We start from the raw sequence: 17,291 nt of genomic DNA, 5'->3' as shown, positions 1-17,291 counted from the left end.
TCCCCCCCCCCAACCCCAAACCCCAAACCCCAATATAAGTATGCACGGTAGCCTTCAAAAAATGACTATTTGGCCTTTAGACTCACTTTCACAAATTTCACCCTTAGTGAAAAGGGCATTAGCCACGGCAAGTGGTAAGAGAATGAGAAAATGATCACAAAGGCCACATTAAAACTGGGTTAACATGGAACCAGTGATTCACATTGCTCATTCTATTCAATGGCTTATATCACAAAAGCAAGTTTGCCCCTGTTTTGCACAAATCCTAGATAAACGTGTGTGATAAGATGTCCCTATGATTTGAAGGACCAGTTCGAATCCCTAGCCCACTGCTTCCCAGTTGATATGCCCTCTTAACATGCAAAAGTAAGCACCCAAGGGTGTGGCCTAGTGGTCAGAGGTTCAAAATTCAAGGAGACAAAACGCTATCTGTTCTAGCCTTGTTTCGCAGAGTTACCTATTGTCTATAGTTGGTGGGAGGTGTCCCGTGGAATTAATCAAGGTGTGCAAGAGATACCACGGTCATAAAAAAAAAGCAATAAAACGGCTAGGTCATTGCTGAAATCGCGGCTTAATCAGAAATCATGGTGAAAAAGTGGAAAGCTTAGAATCCCATAAAATTACATATAAAACACTAAGAAACAACAACAACCATGGAGAGAAAAAGAGAAAGCAAACCATCTTCATCGGGAACTTGGACATGGAGGAAGAGGAGTTTGAAACCAGAAGTGTTGGAACGAACAATCTTGTTAAGAGTCCACTCGAATGCTCCTTTACTGCTAATGGAAGCATGTGGATAACCCTTGATCGTCGACTCGTTCACCGCTACCATCACCCGAGTTGCCTCACCTGCCATACCTCTCTCTCTCTTTCAGTCAGTTGATTTAGGGGCTCGATTTGTTAGTGTGTTCTAATGTTCTGTGATGTTCTATTTTAACATCTTCTCGCCAGCTCCCTCTAACTTCATTTTGCAACTTTGGGCTCTAATTCTTTATTTTACTCCGCTATGCTATGCACAATTGCTTATTTGAAATGTTATTCTGATAATTAAATTTACCGTAATTGATTACATGACTTGTCCTGTTTGGTTAGTAAAAGTGGGTGTAATAGGCGGGGTAATTCCAATTCACAAAAATATTGTAAATTGTTGATAATTACATAGTATAATTACATTGATTACATGCTAATTTCTTCCTTTTATTTCTATTTTTATTTTTTTTGTTTTAATTATTTTTATACTTATATTTTTATCATAATGTTTTCTAAAAATAATTTATAAAATGTTATATTATTTATATTTATTCCCTTTTCATTATCAATTTTTACTTTGTGTAATTCAATGCAATTTTCTGTATTATCTAAGAAATCATTAGGATAATTTTGTTATATTCTAATTTTTAAATTGAACTAGTATTCATTGTTGAATAAAGTTGAACTTACATTTTTATTTTCTTTTAAATCATATTTATGTATGTTATGTCAATTTGACATAAGACTTTTATATTTTAAAAAATAGTTTTAAATTTGGAACTTGTGTTATATTTTCAATTTCATTTTTTAAAGAATATTAACTAAATATTTTACATTGCAAGCTATTTTTTAAAGTTTAGATTTGATAGATTATCTTTTTTGTCAAATGTTATGCAATTTTATGACATTATATGTAGAATATTAATCTTCTTTTAAATATGCATTTGATAATGTTCATAGAAATTTTTGTACTTTTAGTTCATGATTAGTTTAATTAAACCATATATCGAAAAGTATAAATAAATTATTTTTATAATATTAGTTAAGAACATAAGTTTATTAATTAATACATTTTAAAAAGACAATACATATCTTAAATGTTCAATTTAATATCATTCATAAAAACCCTTATTTGTCCAAAATATAAATTTTTAATTTTAAATAATAAATTTTTTAATTTTAAGATTCAATATAACCCTATGATTACACTTATGCAATCAAATAGTACACTTGCAACTACACAATAATTACATTGTGGTAAACAACCGTGTAATTACTTGGTTGTGTAATTATTAGGCTAGTAATAATTGTTACCCTAGTAGTTACACCAATTCTAATACCTCGTGACTTTTCAAACAGAACCTAAATTTTGGACACAACCAACTTTAATTTAATTCTCTATTTTACCCTCTCAAAAAATATCTTCTTAATATTATATTATATTTCTATTTTATTTTAATTTTTTATTTCTTAATATAAATCCATTCTTTTTTTTTTCAAATAGTAACTCTATATCATCTTCATATAATTTAAAATTTTATTCTTATCAAAATTTTTATTTGATATAACATTATATTTTGTTCTAAATTTCTAAAATAACATATGATGCAAGCAAATATTATACAGGGAAAAGGCTCAAATATGTCATCGAACTTTCAGAAAAGGCTCATTTATGTCATTCGTTAAAAGTTTGGCTCATCTAGGCCATAACCGTTCAACAAAAGATTCATTCATGCCATTATTTTTTAACAGTGATTTTGCAAAATATTTTTGACACATGGCCAATTGTAATTCGGCCACGTCATCAATTTTTTTAATTAAAATCATAATTCTGAAAAAAAGATTGAATGAATTTTTTTGCTTTTTATTAAATAAATTGATGACGTGGTCAATTATCATCAATTATTTTAATAAAAAATGAAAATCCTGAATAAAAATTGAATAAACTTATTTTAAATTTTTTTATTTAAAAAATTGATGACGTGGCCGAATTGTAATTGGCCACGTGTCAAAAACGGTTTTGCAAAACCACCATTAAAAAATAATGGCATGAATGAGCCTTTTCTTTAACAGTAATGACATAAATGAACCAAAATTTTAACTGATGGCATAAATGAGCCTTTTCTGAAAGTTCAATGACATATTTTAGTCTCTTCCCTATTATATATTATACATATTAATGGACAATTATTCAAATAAAAGTGGAGCCACTAATGAAACAGAATTATATAACATTACATAGATACTCAAGTTTCAAGATTACTATGTTGCTCCCATAAATATTATATTAATGCATTATGAAATTCAAAATGAGTATTTTTATTGTTAACTTTTTTATGTCTATGTTCGCAACAAATTTCCTTAAGCGCTGAAAATTGAGTGCAAGCAAAATAAATAAAAGAAGGTAATTTTTATTGATGGATCGTTGTGAGTATAATTATGTAGTTCTCTTGATCTTCTCCACTAAGTTTCTCCAAGATTCGAGGGTCTTCAGTAGCGTACTTCTCAAATTGTTGGATGATGTAAACCTTCTTAAGATGTTATCGATCTCCGAGAACGTCTAAAAGCGCTTCGTCATTTCAAGTCAATCTCGGGGAAGAACTCTGTTGATTGCTCGTTTGAAGAGCTATGTAGTTGATGTTGTAGCTTTCTCCAATTGCAGAATGCTTGTTGAAGAGTTTTCTTGATCCCCAAGAATGTCATGCCCATCCCCTATTTAGTTGTAGGGGGAGGACAAGGTTGCTTGTGATTGGTCAAAGGATATCATTTCGACACTAGACCAATTGTAATTGGTTCTTGCATCTGACTGGGACTACCATCTCATTCGTACACGGACGTCACCTTGTTGGTCTTGGATGCCTAGTCACTATGACACGTGGCATGTGTTTGGACTTCAAGGTGAAATATACCTTAGATTTGAATTGAATAAAATGACTTTATTATTTGTAAAGCCCAAAAATTAATCATTCAGCCCACATGAGCATGGATTTATTCAAATTTTGTACGAATTTTAATCCGATTAAATCTATGTGTCTACAACTACGCCTTACTTCAAGACTTGTCAACGTGCAGGATTGCCGAAGTTTGACGATGAGACTTGAATTACTCATAAATATGTTTTCATTTTTCTTAAGACTTGTCAATGTGTAGGCTTGCCGAATTTGGCAACGATAGTTGAAGTCTTCATGAATGCATTGTTGAGACTTCAAGAGTATTTGTTTCTTGTCGTCCCATTCTAACCAAATCACTATAAATGATTTGTTTGTAGTTTTTCAATTTTTTTGAACATTCTTGCTCGACAACCACGTGGACCCTATATTGATTTCAAATAGATGAATATAGTGAGTAGTAACATTATTTTTCCATGTCATCTTCTTTGCAAGGTGTGAAAAAAATAAGAAGATTGATTTAATTTTGAATAAAAGAATATTAACTTTCCTTTGGTATACAAATCAGTGAAGATATTCTTCTTTCCTTAAATCTTTGGTTCATACTTCCATATTGGCGTGACTTCAAAATAGACAGTTAATATGTCAACCTAAATCAAATTTTCTTCTTCTAAATTCACCTTACTATGTCTTGTGGAAGGATTAGAAATCTTTCACTAAAACATCTATATAATTCTCTCTAATGCATAGAGCATTTCATCACACAAAATTTTAGATACTGCAAAAAATAAGTTATCCAAGTCTATTTAATTGTTCACTTGCAACGTCGCTTGTTTTTTTTTATCTAATTGAGAGGCGTAGCCTCCATCATATCTCAAAAGAAACTTCAAGCAAATTACTCTTGCTACTTTCTCAGGTAATTTAAAATCTTATTCGGTAGTAACTTGTTTTGATGGTTTAACTTTGCTCATTTGTAGTGTAAAATTCATATCTAATTGTAGAAAAATAAAAAACGCAAGCCGTTTGATTTTTCCGAAACCAGAAACAGGAAACTATAACATAGCAAAAATCACAACCAAACTTCTATTCCATTGCTACAGTTTTATCTTCAATGTTGAACCCGTTTTTGATTGACAGATTTGCGTCCTTAGTGGAAGTTTTATTTCTAATTGTACAATAATCGAAATCGCAAGACGTTTTAATTTTACGAAACTAGAAACATGGCACTACGACATATAAAATAATTGCAGCCAAATTCCTCTTCAATTGATACAATTTTGATCTTCAAGGTTGAACCCCATTTCTCATTGAATAGGTTTGCGCTTCCATAGTATAAAATTCATTTCTTATTGTAGTAGAACTGAAATTGCAAGACATTTGATTTTTCCAAAATTAAAAACATGAAACTATGACATATAAAATATTTGTAGCCAAATTCTTCTTCAATTGTTACAAATTTAATTTTCAAGGTTGAACTTGTTTTTGATGGTCATATCTTTTTGTCTTTTGATTACTCTAATTGTGTTTTCACCAATGTAATCCCTCATTTTTTTAGGGTCATGTTGTGTAATCTTGATTTCCAGCGACGACAATGTACTTTAGTTACCGAGATGCGCCATACCCTTGCCTTGAGATCATGGAGAACAAGCGACATTCATGCACCAAAGTTCTCACCTTGAGAGTTCATCCTCCGGTGATTGGAGCCTTCCCACTTGTTAGAAAAACACTTGACACTTCTCATCATCTCCCAGAGTGGTCGTCAACAGAAATGAAGGATGCCACGAACAATTTCTCCGGCAATGTCACAACTAAAAAAGTTCTCCTTTTGAAGTCTTCCACTCATCAAAATGTTGTTGTTGCCACCCTTCCTCATCATGATGAAAATCTTAGCAACTGGCCTGTTTCTTCTTTCGGTTTTGGTGATGTTCACTATATGTATGGCTATTGGGAGTGGGTAGAAGATGTGCTTGCTCGCTGCAACGAGACTTTGGATAACATCAAGACTTATGATGCTATCTTTGCTTCAATGTTCACATATGACCACAACGAGAAATTTTCTCCATGCCTTTTTTGAGAATTAGCGTCCATCCACCGATACGGTCTCTACCTTCATCCGAGAATTATCTATTTCTCTATTGGATTTGAGAATCATTGGAGGCCTTCCTATTCATGTTTCCTTTTATGATGAATTTATACCCTTAGCTAAGGATTTAACACATGTTGATGATCAAGGGAATCATTTACACAAAGTCTTCTTTAGAGAATGGACAAAGTTTTGGTTTAGGGGATCGAGAAAATATGTAGAGCCTCCACCAAGGATGATCAAGGGAAATCATTTACACAAAATCATTTATCCAAGCTTTATGGATCATGGAGAAATGTTTTCTTTGGCGGTTCCGATCCTTGCAAACATCTACCGCGACCTCATGAATATATCCACCTCTCCAAACATGGGTGCTTGCAACACACTATTTCCCAGCCATTATGTATATATATGGATAGGTGAGTATTGTGAGACCTACTACCGTGTTACCCGCCCCCAACAAGGTGTGCTATGTGGCAAATTTCTAGACAAAAGATGGTAAAACATTTTGACCTTGTTGATGCTCGCAAGTTATTTCAAACAAGTGAATGCGTATAACCTCCACAATCTGTCCATGCTTCAAGGAAAAGAGCTGCATATTGATGATAGGCCTTCATTCAAGTTTTGTAACATGAAGCTGGATGATGAACTTATTGTGGAGCCTTATAGCCCTCACCAATTCAGTAGACAATTTGAATATCGTCATGATGTTCCTTGTAACATCTTGTAACCCGAAATATCTAGGATTAAACAAAGAAACTAAGATTTAGTTATTTTTGGAAAGAATAGGAGAAATCCAGAAAAATTCATAAGTGTAAAAGAGAGTTTTTGGTAATTTTTAAACGGTCATAACTTCTAGCTCAGGATGAGTTAGATTCAGTTCTTTATATGGTTGGAAATTCCTTGGAGATATCTTTCCAACGCCGCCGAGTTTGCGTATTTTCGATATCGTATGAGGGAGATATGTCTATCGGAAGTTGGGTTGTTGGATTGAGGAAAATCCCATCCGAATTTTAGTAAGGGTAAAGTGGTCTTTTCATCCTACTATATCCTAATTCATTTTAAGGGTTTATTAGGTGTAAAACTAAGGCTTAATACAATTTTAGAAAAGTTCAATACGCTTAGGGCTTGGAAGAAAAGAGAAGAGAAGAGGAAGATCAAGAATCCTTCAAGAATGCTAAGGTTTCGCGAGTGAAATTTGCCGGGGGTGATCCCTATCAAGGTATGTGAGATCTTTCTGTGTTAGGTTTGTTCACACACACCACCATGTTTAATTCAGCGAGTTTTGAAAAGATTGGTTGATGAATATTGAAGTTCTTGATGAACAATGATTGTACTCGGATTGGATCCCGTCCAATGGGGATCTCCTCCAGTGTCTCCAGTAGGCCTTTAAATTTATTACACGTGTCTACTTATATATTCAATGGAATAGATTAATTTTACTAATCAAGCCTTAAACTACAGTCAACATGTTTTTCTCTTTCTCTCTCCGGTTGTCATACCAATGTTTTTCTTTTTAGAGAAGCCTTTTTTTTAATTGTCATAGTTTCATTTTTCTATTAAACTATAAAAAATTTAACTAATATTTTACGATATATTTTTTCATCATATTGAAATTTAAAAAATTGGGGTTTATAGTATTTTCTTTTATAGTTTTTGAATTATTTAAATATCAAATTAATATAATCTACTTTAATTTTAAAAAATAGTTAACTTGACTTTTGAAAAACGCAATATAACAAATGAAAGTGGAAGAAGGAGGTATTATCAAATCTATTATGTGATGTATATACGTCTCTGAATTATGAAATTTTAGGGTTTCAAATTAAATTTCAAAAGAGCAGCTTACGCTGAATTACGCCAATTGATACAATTGTGTTCAATTTTGTATATTTAATTCTATATTTTATTTTTAGAACATATGTTGCAAAATAAGAGATAACCATCCAAGCTTCTATTATATTGCACAACAAAATAGTAGTCCAACTGTAGTTTAAGGCTTTGGTTAGTTAATTAATCTAGTCCATTAAATATATAAGTAGACACGTGTAGTAAATTTAAAGGCCTACTGGAGGCACTAGGAGATCTCCACTGGACGGGATCCAAATCGATTGAACTCTTGTTGGTTGAGTTGTATCATGTTCTAGTTGATTGGATTCGTGTTCCTGGGTTGTTTTTCGGGTATAATCTATTGGGTTTTGAGGTTATTAGTGATCCAAAGTGTCACAACCCGCAGGTACCTCGTAGAAGTTAGGGAGAACCCTTGGATCGGGACAAGGCGTACTTGACCCTTTGGGGTCTCATACAAGCCTTTTAACTATCGTTCATTACATAAGACATTAAAAGTAGTGCGGAATTAAAACTTTTCACGACATTCAATATAAAAAGAAATTCTTTCATAAATTCTAAGAAAATCTCATTGTCAGAAGCCAAACTTAAAGACACAACATAATATCTTAGGGACACGGCCCTTTACATTTGAAAGAAATACATAAGTCTTTCAATAAAGAAACTAAGAAAATGACTATGCCCTAGGATATATGAGGACATACTTTGTCTTGAGAGATTAGATTCTCAAGCTTTGCCTTCTAGACTTCTCTTTGCTTCCAAACCTATACTTATAAGTATAGAAAAGTATGAGGTTAGTACAAAACAATGTACTAAGAATGACGTATGCAAAAACATGCAAAAAAGACATTTTAGTAAAAACACATTTTCATGCCAATTAAGTAAAACGTTCAAGAATATAGAAGTAAAACAACATAAAAATCATCATTTAACACTTAGAGAAAGATTTTCCATAATTTAACCAAAAAGGACCATTTTACAGTAAGCTTTCAAAATGTTACAGTGAACTCTTTTTATCATTATAGTGAATCATTTTATTCCAAACACAGTGAACACCCAAAGCCAAGCCAAGAGGAAGTGAACTCATTTCGTAAGAGTTTCCCTAACTAAGGTTATCTTAAGACTCACTAAGTTAAGACATGAAGGGAATGCATATGCACCTCCTTCAATACACACCTAAGTGATCCCCAAAACTACCCCTTCTAGGCTTACTCACCTCGGTAGAACAAGCGCCCCACCCAATGACAAGACTTTAGAAGAACACTCAAACAACAAACCAAGACTTCCCTTTTGGGATGCCTACTTAGTGCAATGAGTAGATGACGTCCCATTCTACCACCTATCCTAAGTAGTACACTCTTTTAGAAGACTTAACTCATTCAATTCACATAAGACACACCAAGACTCCCCTTTCGGAAGGTCTACCTAATGCGATGGATAAATAGCATCCCGTACCACCACCTACCCTAAGTAGTACGTTCTTTTAGGAGACTTAGTTCATACACTTCATATAAAACACACTAAGACTCCCCTTTCGAAAGGTCTACTTAGTGCAATGGATGGTGTCCCATTCCACCACCTACCCTAAGTAGTATGTTCTTTTAGGAGACTTAGTTCATTCATTCTTTTTGTGGGGGTTATCTTAACAAACATAGACCATGAGATCTAGACATGGAATTACTAATAATTTCCCTATCGGAGAAGGGTCCCCTCACTTGCCTAGAGTGAGGTCTTTCCTTTTAGCTTTTACATGGCTTTCCCAATGGCTACACCTATGCGAGTACATAGTTAAGGGATATGGAGATTGTTATTAAGTAACTCATTCTCTACTAAAGAGGAGTAATCATCTCAAGAGGTACATTGGAATACAACATCTCAACTCACGAAGTGTAACCACCCCTTCTTCATATCCTCGGTGCTAGGCATAACTCCCCACGGATTCTAAACATTACATACTATAGGTTAAGGATAACTAGTGAATACCACATCTCAACTCACGAAGGGCCTTCATCCTCCAACCTATCTTAGAAAGCTCTTAGGATGTAGTGAGGTTGCTACTAAACACTTCATCTCAACTCACGAAGAATGTTCACCCCAAACTCCCCTTTTGACTTAGCTTCATTCGTTCATTCAAGTGTGTGTATATATGTACATGTGAACACACCTTGCATATAAACATCATTTCATTTACATCAACTTCTATTGATGCTTAGGCCTTCATTCATCACATTACACACTTTAATATGCTAAACATATACACTTACTTCATTTAGGCATAATCTAAGCTAAACATTTAAGCTTCATAATACACATTACAAGAACCATCATCATTATCACTTCATTTCCCACATTACACCTTCAAATCCACACTTACAATACATATTAAGTATAATTAAATTCATCAAGTAAACACCGCCACCAAGAAGGTGGACCATACCACTTTAGAGCATTTCAAATATAAAGCTAAACAACATAATTAGGGAAATAGCTAAACAACAATATCAACACAAGGAAATCAAAGTTCAAAGACTACAAAATCATGCTCATTTAACCTATTACTTAAGCCGGAATTTGACAAAAAGCTTTAACATGTTCTCATTGAAGTTTTAGCATTAAAATCACCAACTAACATTAGAAACATCATATTTGAATCATTAGAAACATTTTCATGCAAGACCCATATTTAGAGTTAAAGATAAAAGAAGTTAGGGTTGAAAACCCTTTTTAAAAATTTATTAGAAAGTACTCCTTGAATGGAAGAGAGCTCAAGGATGACTACCGTACCTCAAGTACAAGAAAACCACTAAGTTTGATGAAGAGCCATGTCCAAACCATCCCTCCTATTTCTCCTTAAGTCTTAGCTCCAATGGTGACTTGAGAGAGTTTTTCTTTAGAGAAGGAGCGAATATTTTGAAGTGAGGGGTCTTGTTTAGGTGTAGGACTTAAAACTAATCTAATATCACTTAAAAATCCTAAAATATCATCCTAGACAGGTAAAATGACAACTTTTTTGCAGCTCACAGATGGCTCCAACCAACAGACCGTTTGTCCATCGACGGCCCATTGGTGGAGGTTTGTTCGTTGAGTCTGCAAACTACTAATCCTGCAGACCTTCAGGTTCAATCAACGGACCAAGTCGACGAGCCATCGATTGGTTATTTGGCCGTCGACTGGTTTCGTTGGTTGACACTGCCTGGCACTTTTGGGTCCTAATCTTGGGCCCTTCTCTAGGGACCCTCGTGGATCCTATGTGGGGTCGTACCCGGACGTTAAACCCCTAAGCATAGTCATCTAGGTCTTAGGAACATCTCATACCAATTCCAAATAAAACGAACATGTAAAACTCACTCAAACACATGAAGACACACAAGCACAATCTAAGGCATATCTTTCAAACGTCATGGACGTTTGACCTCCAAATGTCACCAAACTTCACGCACTTCCTAAGAACATCAATGTAACTAGTTTTAACACCAAACTAACTCACGAAACAATCATTAATCTCTAGTTCACCTTAGTTCATTTTTCGGGCGTTACATTAAGTGATTGGGCAAAGATCCATGGGAGTTTAGAAGGTTTAGAGTTGGAAAACGGAGAAGAAAAGATGAAGATCATGTCTGACTCTGGGGCGCCACACCTGTTAGAGTCCCTTAGGGCAGGCTTTGTCCGACAGGTCCTGGCGTGCCGCGCCAGCCAGAGCCTCTCAGGACATCCTCTTTTCGTAAGGCTCTGGCACTCTACGCCTCTCAGAGCGCCAAGGACACCTGGAGACCCCATTCTTTCCTTATCTTTTCTTACTAGTTCCTAAGTGATGTACCTATAATTCCTAGTCAATTCCAATACTCTAAGGTACATCAAAACATCATGAAATCATTCATAAACATGAAACATAAACCTTGAATCCATAATTCATGAAAGTTAGGATCAAAGTCAAGGAAGTTAAGAAGTCAAGTCTAAAGCTATGAAGTAAGTTAAAGTAAAGTTTATTAAAGCTTCCATGAGTCTTATTTAAACGTTTTAACTTCGTATTAAGTCTTAAGTTTCGAGTTAAATAAAGAGTAAAAGTTGAAGTCTTTCCTTCAAAAGATATAGGGAGCTAAGTATTTCCTAAAGAGTTGATTTAGAGCAAGAGCTTCAAGTCAAGTGAAGAGTAAAGAGTTGAGTTCATTTCTCAATAAATATAAGGGAACTAAGTATTCCCTAGGAAGTTTATAAATACTTTTACATTTAAGTTAAAGGGAAATTAAGATTTCCCAACAGAGTTTTAAACAAGAAAAGAGAACATTGATTCCAAGAGGGCTTTTTAAAGCTAAAAAGGGTTGAGCAAATTATCTCAATCTAGAGGAAGGAAGTTATTTTAAAAAGAATGAGCTAAAGTATATTTTTGGAGTAGTATTGAGCGCCGATGTGGGGATGAGGGTTCATATTAACTCAAGTCTCCATATAAATTATGTAGCCATCATGGATATTAATTGGTCATACTTTTAGATGATCACGTGAGTTTAGCCAGTGTATCCACTAGGATGAGGATGTTTTATGCGACGACAAAGTATAGGACAGTTCTGGCAGCGTAGGCGAGGTGTTGTATCACCACTTTTGGCTCATAGTGGTGGTTGTCGGTTAGAGAAACTCCCGCAGCCTAAGTTGTTGTTTTGCATTCCAACTTGCATATTCATACATTCAGTGTACTGATACCAGTTGGCCTTCATCGTTTTATGATGCAGACGCAGATAACCAAGATTAGCACCCAGCACCTCGTTGATCCAGTTTGAGCAATCAAAGTCATTGGTGAGCCTCCTGGCATTCTGGAAAAATCCTTTTTATGCTTTTTAGTATTGTTTCATTGTTAGAATGTTGTGGGGTTTGTACCGATATTCATCTTAGTATTTAATAGAGGCTTCATATTCAGATAGTCAATTAGTTCAGTTGTGCCTCTCTTATTTTAGATATTTCATTTTTGAGACTACTGAGCTATTTGGCCAAAAAAATAATCTAAGTATTTATGAGAATGCTCTTGCTTTATTATTGAGTAAGTCTTCCGCTAAGTTAAGTAAGCCAGGTCAAGGCTTCCCTCAAGGACAACAATGGTCATTGGGCGCTGGCCACGTCCAAGGTGTATGCTCGGGGTGTGACAAACTTGGTATTAGAGCGCAGAGTTCAAGATTCATAGGGAGTCTATTAAGCCGTGTTTGTAGAGTCTTAGTCATCTGTGTGAAGTGCGCCACATTTATGATTAGGAGGCTGCAACTTTTAGGAATTTCTCACTTCTTTCATAGTTTATTTCGTGCGTTAGAGCTTATCTCTAAAATGTTTCCCTCTTATTCATTCTAGCGCATGTTTCAGATCATCATGCCTCCATGAAGATTAGTCAGAGGTCGACCAGCCACAAGGAATGTTGACGAACCAGAGGTACCTAATGCATAGAACGTGCAACCTCAAGGGGAAGTCACCAATGCTGAATTCTGTGAGGCTATTCGGATGTTAAGATAAGTTGTTACTAACCAAGCCGGGCAACAAAGAGGAGCTCGACAACAAGGGACTGACACTTTTAGGATTCATGAATTTTTTAGTATGAATCCCCCAAGCTTCACTGGTTCGAGTACTACTGAGGATCCGGAAAACTTTGTGGAAGAGTTGAAGAAGGAATTCAATGTGATACATATGATTGATGTTGAAAGAGTTGAACTAGCTGTGTATCAACTCAATAATGTGTCTAAGACTTGGTTCGATCAGTGGAAAGAGGGAAGAGATGATGATGCACCACATTCGAGTTGGGCTTGATTTGAAGAAGCTTTCTTGGGGCGTTTCTTTACACGGGAATTGAAGAAAGAAAAGGTACGGGAGTTCCTTACTCTGAAACAAGATTCCTTGAGCGTTCATGAATATGGGTTGAAGTTCACCCAACTGTCTCTTTATGCTCCTGAGATGGTTAAGGATATGAGGAGTAGAATGAGCTTTTTTGTGGCTGGCTTGGATCGTGCTTCAAGAAAAGAAGGTAGTGATGCAATGTTGATTGGGGACATGAATATTTTAATGTTAATGGTGTATGTGCAACAAGTTGAAGAAAAAAAGCTGAGGGAAAAAGAGGAGTACAAGAACAAGAAATCTAAGACTGGAAATGAGTCTAATCAACTGAAGGGTGGTTCAAGTCGACCACGATTTCAGAAACAAAAGAGGCATGCACCATCATCTGTTAGTGTACATGCGCCGAGAAATAGATGTGAGTATTCTCAAACTTCAAGGCTAGAACAACCTAATTCCAATGTAGTGTGGCAAGGAGGAAGTTGGGCTCTTATATGTACTAAGTGTGGTAGGAACCACCTCGGTAAATGTTGTGATGGTCAGACAGGTTGCTACAAGTGTGGTCAAAAGGGTCACTTCATGAAAGAGTGTCCTAAAAATAAGCAAGGTTGTGGAAATCTAGGCAATAGAGCTCAATCTTTATCAGTTGCTCCACCAAACAGGGCTGCACCTATAGGAGCCACTTCAGGTACTGGCAAAGGGGCAACCGTCTCTATGCATCACTAGCCACCAAGAGCAAGACAAATCTCCAAATTTTGTCACGGGTATGATAAAAGTATTTACTTTTGATGTTTATGCTTTGTTTGAACCAGGAGCAAGTTTATATTTTGTAACTCCTTATGTTGCAAATCAGTTTGAGATTCTTCTTGAGAAACTTTGTGAACCTTTCTGTATATCTACCCCTGTTGGAGAGTCCATTCTTGCGGAAAGAGTCTATCATGATTGTCCTATTTCTATCAATCACAGAAACAACATGGCTGATATAATGGAATTAGAAATGGTAGATTTTTATGTCATTCTAGTATGGACTGGCGTCATGCCTGTTATGCACCAATATATTGTAGAACTAGAGTTGTCAAGTTTCAGATTTCTAATGAGCTAGTCATAGTGTAAAGTAGTAGTTCAGCAGTGCCTAAGGGTCGTTTTATTTCGTACCTTAAGGCGAGAAAATTAGTTTCAAAAGGATGTATCTATCACTTAGTTTGAGTTAATTACTCAAGTGCTGAGATACCTTCCCTTCAGTCAATTCCTATAGTAAAGAAGTTTCCAAAAGTTTTTCTTTATGATCTACCCGGAGTCCCTCCCTAGAGAGAGATAGACTTCGGCATATATATCATTCCAGATACTCGTCCTATATCTATTCCTCCATATAAAATGGCACCAGCAGAGTTAAAAAAGTTGAAAAAAGAGCTAAAAGATATATTAGATAAAGGCTTTATTCGACCAAGTGTCTCACCTTGGGGCGCTCCGGTCTTATTTGTGAGAACAAAAGATGGTTCCCTTAGGATGTGTATAGATTACCGTCACTTGAATAAGGTGACCATAAAGAATAAGTATCCTCTTCTGAGGATAGATGATCTTTTTGACCAACTTTAGTGTGCTTCTTGCTTCTCGAAAATTAATCTCAGAACAGGCTACTATCAGTTGAAAGTTAGGAAATGTGATATTCCAAAGAAAACTTTTAGAACCAGATATGAGCATTATGAATTTTTAGTTATGTCCTTTAGTTTGACCAATGCGCCTGCAACATTCATGGATCTTATAAACATAGTCTTCAAACCTTATTTATATTTGTTTGTCATCATCTTCATTGATGACATACTGGTTTATTCAATGAATCATGCTAGTCAGCGCAGGATTGTTCTACAGACTTTGAAAGATAATGAGCTATATGCCAAGTTCTCCAGGTGTGAGTTTTGACCTAAGTCTGTGGCATTTTTGGGCCACATTGTTTTTGGTGATGGGATTAGAGTTGATACACAAAAGATAGAAGCAGTTCAGAGTTGGCCTTGACTCATATCTCCAACAGATATAAGAAGTTCAGAGTTGGACTGGCAACTTAATCTCCCTAGACAAGTACTTCAAACAATGTAATTGTATATAACCCCAAAAAATGAGGTTTACATCCCCTATTTATAGAAATCAGATCCTAAGTTAAAAGGAAAAAAAATAAGGAAATAAACTGCAGCACGCATCTTCATTTTATGGGGTTGACCGACGGTCTATGAGTTGAGTTACGGTCTGTAGGTCCCTTCCGTGGCTCCACACTTAGCCAATTTTCCATTTTGAAAATCTCAACTGCTGAGTCAATTTCTACGGTCCAATAGTACGGATTGTCATTGAGAGGACGATTCATAAGAGCCTCCGTCACTCTATACTTTAGAATATTTTAGCATCATGAACTAGAACCACTTCTTAGATTACTTCTAAGGATCTGCAGTACGGACCGTAAGTCATTCGATGGTCTATAAGTCACCCTCGTGGTTCCACACTTAGTCATATTTCCCCGAGCTTCCACACTGCCTCTTCCTAATCCTCCCATGATTATTACCTTTGGGTCGTAAATAATTTTACGACCCGTAAGTGCATCCGTAGGTCGCTCTTTTATAAAATTTCTTCAGCTATCTCTTCAAATCTCCGCGCTTGAGTTTGTTTCCTGAAATCACAACAAAACAAATAAAACTAACATAAAATGACCCTCTAACACGCACAAATCATGAGTAAAAAGTAACAGTAGTACAATTAACTCATGGTACATCAACACCCTCAACTTAAGGTCATTGTTTTTCCTTAAGCAACATATTATTACTCTAAATGACACTTGTATAGAAGCAAGCACTTTAAACACAAGCAATCACGTGGCTCTCTATCCTAACTCTTATTTCAGTGAAGCTTTGTTCTCTTAGACTTAAACAAGCTAAATTGTACGGATCCAAACATGGAACATTAGACAAATAAACATACCACATACACTTTTTGTTATCCCTAGAGTATCAACTTTCCGACAATGTCACTAGTGACCTTACTTCAACAGAAATCCCCCTTTTTTCATACAATGTAAATTAAGTTTTGAGTATAGGGATTCATTCAATTTTCATGCTCAGAAGTAATTATCAAGTACAAGTAGTGCTCAATACCATAGGATTTCCCTTATTTTCACTACCTAGACTCTCCAAACTAGACTAGGATAACTATAAGACTTTCTAAGCTTATAATGTAGGCTCAGGTTTAGGTGTGGTACATTTGGGTACATTTAGTGACTTTCTGCCCTCCTTGACATTACATTTAGGCCTTCTACCTCTTTTTGCCCTATCTTTGACGTCATAATTCTTTTTCTCTTCTTTTCTTTGACTCCTTTCTCAGTTTGTTCACTATCTTTCTTTTTATGGATTTCAGCTTTCGCAAAGTCACATCCTCTTTTTCACTTATTCTTTTCTTTTCTTTTCAACATCTAACTCTTTTCACATTCAATTTTTTTAGATTTCCCTTTCATAGCCACCCTCAACTCATGGTGTATCTTTGAGTCAAGGTGCAAAATATCCACTATCGGGTCAGGGCCAAGAATGACGTCACTTTTGCATTATCCACCCTCAACTTAGGCTTTTGACCTAAGTCAAGGTGCACATATCCAAGGAAGGACTGAGACAAAACATTAGATTCTGGAATTTGAGTTAGGGAGTTAGAAATAATTGGTTTCTTTTAGGCTCAAAACATTTGGATCAAAGGGAAAATTCATTTCATTTGGTTGGACTCTCTTTGGGCTATTTGTGGCCTATTCAGAACAAGGGCCTATGATTACTACCTAGCCACTAGAGTAGAATATCTTAGCAGGACTAACCAGGCAAGTTGTAGATTGTCACCACACTATTTGATTCATCTACAATTCTCACACACACTTGGCACCTAGTTTTATCTTTAGA

The 17,291-nt window shown here is 35.5% G+C and overlaps 1 protein-coding gene across 1 annotated transcript in view; it reads right to left on the bottom strand.

Annotated features, from left to right (window-relative positions):
- Positions 1-977, bottom strand: part of LOC107005299 (universal stress protein A-like protein) — a 9,146-nt gene extending 8,169 nt beyond the window's left edge. The window contains exon 1 of the mRNA XM_015203853.2: positions 679-977. Coding sequence (XP_015059339.1) covers positions 679-856 — 178 coding nt within the window. The 5' untranslated portion in view covers positions 857-977. The remainder of the gene's footprint in view (positions 1-678) is intronic.
- Positions 978-17,291: the final 16,314 nt, after the last annotated feature.

The sequence above is a fragment of the Solanum pennellii genome, chromosome 12 (genome assembly GCF_001406875.1).
Source record: "Solanum pennellii chromosome 12, SPENNV200".
Lineage (NCBI taxonomy): Eukaryota > Viridiplantae > Streptophyta > Magnoliopsida > Solanales > Solanaceae > Solanum > Solanum pennellii.
This window is presented reverse-complemented; position numbering and strand designations above follow the sequence as displayed.